Source organism: Ziziphus jujuba, chromosome 5 (assembly GCF_031755915.1).
Source record: "Ziziphus jujuba cultivar Dongzao chromosome 5, ASM3175591v1".
Lineage (NCBI taxonomy): Eukaryota > Viridiplantae > Streptophyta > Magnoliopsida > Rosales > Rhamnaceae > Ziziphus > Ziziphus jujuba.
Genome location: NC_083383.1, coordinates 8,997,750 through 9,003,269, shown reverse-complemented (window position 1 = coordinate 9,003,269; position 5,520 = coordinate 8,997,750). Strand labels below are relative to the sequence as shown.

The following is a 5,520-nucleotide window of genomic DNA, read 5'->3' as shown; positions in this document are numbered from 1 at the left end:
GTTACGATTTGTTTTTCTTTTACTATGGAGTCTGTATTGAGTGTAGGAAGAAGGCTGTACCCGAAAGGGAAAATTGTTAGAGGAATGTTTCATGCAAACCGATTCATTCATCATTAAGCAAAGGTAGCCTATATGCTTCTGAATAGGCAACAAATTAATCATGGTCTTTTAATAATTTATGAAGTTAATCTTTAATTGATTAGTTAATGTTTAATTGATGCGTTTCTTACTTGTTGCTTCTATGAAGACGCAACTCGAATTATATAGTTGGTCTTTCAACTGTTTCCCTCAACTAATGGAACTCAACTGGTATATCAAATATGCTATGGTGTATGTTATGTGTTATTAACCAGCGGAAATTTATAACTATTCTATAATGAATTTTTAAATGAAAAGGGTTTATAACCAACTGTATATATTTATTTATTCGAATTGTTTCAAAATACACCACGGAATTCGTAATTAAAACACATAAGAAGTACTTTGGACATTTTAAACTAATACGCAAATAATCTAAAGAATTGTAGTTACATTATTAATTTGCATGTTTAAAAGAAGTAAGATCAAATTACAAATACGGTAAAACAGAAAAAAAAAATGTTAAAATTGTTTAATATGTAACTTTTGACGATTATCTTAGCCATTAGAAATCATTTGGAAAAGTGTTGCCCCATTTAATATTTACCAAAATCTTTAAAATAAAATAATTAAAAAAAAAAAAAAAAAAGGGAAGCGCGGCTCAAGTCATGTCCAAAGCGCGGTCGTTTAACAATCAACAATTTTTTCGCGGCCTTCGTAGCCGGTCCACTTTATGCTCGAGCCCACAGTAGGTTTGGATACACGCCAAATGCTATTCGTCGGATCAGAAGACCATACTTAATCGGGGGCATACATTACAGCATGACCAATTGTGTACTGACACGTAAAGAACATAGAGTGGATTCAAAGCTAACTTGCTGTGGAAGAGTAGTAAATAATCTCGGAGGCATGTCTTAAATCGTTGACTCCCGGTTTCTTTTGGGGTCCGATTTGTTTCCTAATATTTCTTCCAGAAACCACCGTTAAAAAAGACGAAGACGGAAAGACACAGAGCCGAAGAAGAACCGAAAGTCGAAAGAGGAGAGAAAGAGAGAGAGAATCGGAGATGGAAGACGAGCACGGTAGCAATGGAAGCAGTAATGGCCACGTGGAAATTGGGAAAGCAGAGCGATCGGTGTGGTTGATGAAGTGCCCCTTAGTGGTGGCAAAGTCATGGCAGTCTCACCCTCCTTCTGATCCTCACCCTCTTGCCAAGGTCATCGTTTCTCTCGATCCTCTCCACGCCGACGATCCCTCTTCCCGTCAGGTACTCCAAAATTCTTCATCTTCTAAGCTACGTCTTGGAATTTCCTTACGCTCTTTACACACAATTTTCATCGACTGAAATGCTCGGAGAATAATTAGGTTTAGGTTTTGTTAATGTTCTTTATAAGCTTTTGAAGAAGTTAAATACTGGTTCAACAAAGCCCTAGTCTATCAATGCTCATGAACCCGCTTTAGGCAGAACGCGGCTTTTTTTTTTAATTTTTAAAATGATAAAATTTTGCGATTTGATTTTTGAAAATATATAAGCTGAACCACATATTTGAACACTGTTAACTTTGAATTTCCTTTCAATGAAGTTTTTGTGCTCATATGATATGCAATCCTCCATAAAATCAATGTATTACAAGATACTTCAATCCTTATATCTATGTTGTTGGATGTAAGGATGTAATTATATGTAATGTAAAGCATTTCATCTAATGTTTGATTTGAACTGCATAATCCTTTTGCCTAATAACTCATTCTCATTTCCTTACGTGTTTTCAATTGTTAACCAGTTTACTATGGAGGTGGCTGCTGTCGAGACAGGAAATAAGCCGAAAAATTATTCCTTGAATATGTTCCATGACTTTGTTCCTATGTCCATATTCTCCGAAACAAATCAAGGTGAGGACTGTAATACAGAGTTTGTTTTATATATATATATATATATAAATATATGTTTGTGCACGTTTTCTTTAATAAATGCCGATGCTAGTAGTTTCTAGTCTTGTTTAGTGCAAGATTAGTTTGTTATCATCGCCTAAACTCATCCCTAACTTAATAATTTTATTACTTAGAGTTCTTTCATGGTCAGTCTGCGGTTATGCATCTTTATGTAAGCAGATTCCCCTGTGTGTTTATACTGTAAAGTGTCTATTCATATATGCATTTGTGCATATATTATTTATTGTCTGTTTGAGTATATGATTCTGGATAAACTCTTGGGATTTTGACCCCTTTCACTCTCCTTCAAACAGTAACTTCAATATAATATTGCAAAGCATTTTTTTGCAACTCTTGGGGTCACCTACTCAAAGTCTGTTCTTGATTAGCTCTATTGAGCACCTTATTACATTATATGTTATTGTTATCGTTATCCCCTGAACCCATTTTACCACCTTTTGTTGGTCTTCTTTGTACTTAAACCTTATGAAGATGATTGAAAATTGGTATACCCAAATTTTGACTAAGAATCATGATTGGTTAAAAATACGTTACTTTTCTTACAGTTTGGGCCTTATCACCTTCAGTAATGTAGTACTCTTAAGTCTTTTTCTATGATGCATAAGTATCTCTGCTTTATCTGAACGAATATGCTTGAAAATGTCATTTGCATGGCTGTATGGTTTACATATGCATCAGAATATAGCTATAAGATATGTTCAGAATGAAATTGTTCTGTTTGGCATAAAATGCCATGAATCTGAGCTAAAGAATGTTTCTGTCTGAAACAGCAGTAACTTAAAATTTTGATTTCGTAGTGATCAAATGTAATGAATTTTGAAACTTTTGGGGTTAAGGCTTAGTTAAGAGTTCACTTGAGCAGTCATATGTGATCGAACGAGATTATAAGTTATAATGACTAAGCTTGATGATTTAATTTCTTCTCTGGTGGTTCGTGTACTTTGTTGTCTCTTAATAAAGTAATTCAAGAGACTGATTAGTACTGGTCATTTGTAGGTAAGGTTGCTGTAGAAGGGAAGGTGGAACACAAGTTTGATATGACGCCCCATAGAGAAAACATTGAGGAGTATGGAAAATTGTGCCGTGAGAGGACAAACAAGTCCATGATAAAAAATAGACAAATACAGGTAGTCATCTCACTGTTGATATTTTTGCCAAGGCAATTCTTGCAGAATGTGCTATGACAGAACTCTGCTTTTCTTGCCTATCCTTCCTGTTTTATGGTAGGTAATTGACAATGATCGTGGAGTGCATATGAGGCCCATGCCTGGTATGGTTGGCTTGATTTCGTCCAGTTCCAAGGTATGGATTTCTTTCCAAATGCAAGCTATATGTTATTCCTTTGCTTGTTTTCCTTCCACAATGGTTACAAGCAGTTTCTACTATGAATTTATTTATATGAATTTATTAGTCTTGCCTCAACATTCAGCATACAAGCACGTGTCTGCGTCCAGGAAGTTAATCTAATTTTAGTAGGTTGTCAAGCTGGCTGGGTAAATTGACCAAATTGAGATCGGGTTCAAGATGCTTTAGGAAGCAAAGACCTATGTTTGAACTTTGGATCCTATTGTTTCTCCTTTGTTTACCTATTTAGATTTCTCTAGGTGATAAGTTAGAATATTAAAATGAAATTCACTAAACCAATTTAGGTGTAGTGAATAGGATACAATGCAGTTATCCTTGTTATTGCTATTTTTCTCACTTTAGATTGTTTTTGAATAAATCTTGGTACTGTTAATGAGAGTTATTTATGTTTTGTCCTATAGTGTAGTATTATAGTATTGACCTAAAGTATCCTTAGCTACTTGCTTGATGGAAGCAAAGGGCATGATGTTTCAAATTATTTATAACAGGATAAGAAGAAAACTGCTCCAGTTAAACAATCAGACATGAAAAGAACTAGAAGGGATCGTGGGGAACTGGAGGATATAATGTTCAAGTTATTTGAAAGACAACCAAATTGGGCTTTGAAGCAGCTTGTACAAGAGACTGATCAACCTGCGGTATGTTTGCCTTTAAAATTTGTTCATGCAAATATTAGTTAGGGTCTGTTTGGTATAGCTTATGTAAGAAGAGTTTTTGGTGGTAGAGCGTCTTCCAATAGAGCTATGTAAGAAGAGTTTTTATTGAAAACAAATAAGTATTTGGTTGTTAGTTTAGAAAGTGCTTATGACAATTTATCTAAAACTTTTATGAGCTTCCCTTATAAGCTCAAAGTAAAGCTTTTTGGGAGAAGCCTAAAATTTTGGCTTCTCTATTTTGGCTTAAAGAAGCCTTTTTTTGCCAGGGACTTATTGACTTATAGCCAAATATCCAATTTTTTTAAGCGAAAGAGCTTATAACAATCAATAAATATTTTTTGGTAAAAAATAAGCCATACCAAACAGAGGCTTAGTTGTCTACAATGCTATCCTTATTTGTTGCAAATTGCTTGAAGTAGATTGATGTTTGTATGGTGAGTCCAAATACCTTGAAGTGCCTTGGTTACTTCTAAGTCAGGAACTTCTATTTCTCTCTCCAGCCTAATCTGGAAAGGATGTTCTTGTGTTCATTTGAATTTTTGTCCCGCTGCATCAAATATTTGTTTCTATTGTTTTTCGTTTTTTGGTCGAAATTTGTTTCTATTGTTAATATCTTCTTCTTTATTGGTCACACACTGACAAAGATCTGTTTGTTCTTTTAATCAACAGCAATTCTTGAAAGAGATCCTGAATGAGCTCTGCGTATACAATAAAAGAGGAACCAACCAAGGAACTTATGAGCTTAAGCCGGAATACAAGAAATCCGTTGAGGATACAAATGCTGAATAAAATCATTTTTTTCTCTGTACCTTAATACCCATTCTCTCTTTGACAGGAATATAGAGAGAAAATAAACTCGCTTATAGGTGATGAGGGAGCAATTACATGACACGATCAACTAGTATAGTTCAAGTAATGGAATATTCATGTTTGTTGCACCATGTTGATTTGCAATCTACAAAGTAGCATAAAAAATTCATAATCTTTGTTCAATTTGAGGTGGTAGGAAAAAATGTTCATATAGGCTTCGCTGAATTAATGTACATCTTCATGAATGACCTGTACTTGGGCTCAAAATAGGCTTCATATAGGCTTCTCACCATATAGGCTTCAAGCGGCGCACTATTCTCACCATATAGGCTTCATGAATTAATGTATTTTTTTAATTTTATTTTTTGGGCTCAAAATAGTCCACTGTACTTTTACTAGTTTGAGAATAGTGCGCCGCTTTCGGCCACTCTCTATCTGCGTCCACTAATTGTCTTTCGCTAATCCACATCATATAGAAATTGAATCAGTTGAACCTAGCCCTTTTTTTGGGTCTTGTGAATGAAGGAAACAAACATAGAACACTTTGTAAGATTTCATCTAGAAGAAAGCATGCTCGCTATGCAGAGTTGAGCTATTTCTGAGTGAGACTTGAACGGGTAGGGAAAGTAAGAACAATGCAATTGGTTGTATTTTGTTC

The 5,520-nt window shown here is 34.8% G+C and overlaps 1 protein-coding gene across 1 annotated transcript; it reads left to right on the top strand.

The window, feature by feature from the left end:
- Positions 1-1,009: 1,009 nt before the first annotated feature.
- On the top strand, positions 1,010-4,993 carry LOC107435488 (transcription initiation factor IIF subunit beta). Its single transcript, XM_016047111.4, has 6 exons — positions 1,010-1,345; positions 1,863-1,971; positions 3,028-3,158; positions 3,259-3,333; positions 3,885-4,034; positions 4,722-4,993. The coding sequence occupies exons 1-6, from the start codon at positions 1,145-1,147 to the stop codon at positions 4,839-4,841; spliced, it is 786 nt and encodes a 261-aa protein (XP_015902597.3). The 5' UTR covers positions 1,010-1,144; the 3' UTR covers positions 4,842-4,993.
- The last annotated feature ends 527 nt before the right edge of the window (positions 4,994-5,520 follow it).

Excerpts from the sequence above, each read along its gene's own strand:
- LOC107435488 (XM_016047111.4), top strand. The coding sequence starts at position 1,145 with ATGGAAGACGAGCACGGTAGCAATGGAAGCAGTAATGGCCACGTGGAA. Across the intron at positions 1,346-1,862 it reads ACGATCCCTCTTCCCGTCAG|TTTACTATGGAGGTGGCTGC; the intron begins GTACTCCAAAAT and ends ATTGTTAACCAG. Across the intron at positions 3,159-3,258 it reads TAAAAAATAGACAAATACAG|GTAATTGACAATGATCGTGG; the intron begins GTAGTCATCTCA and ends GTTTTATGGTAG.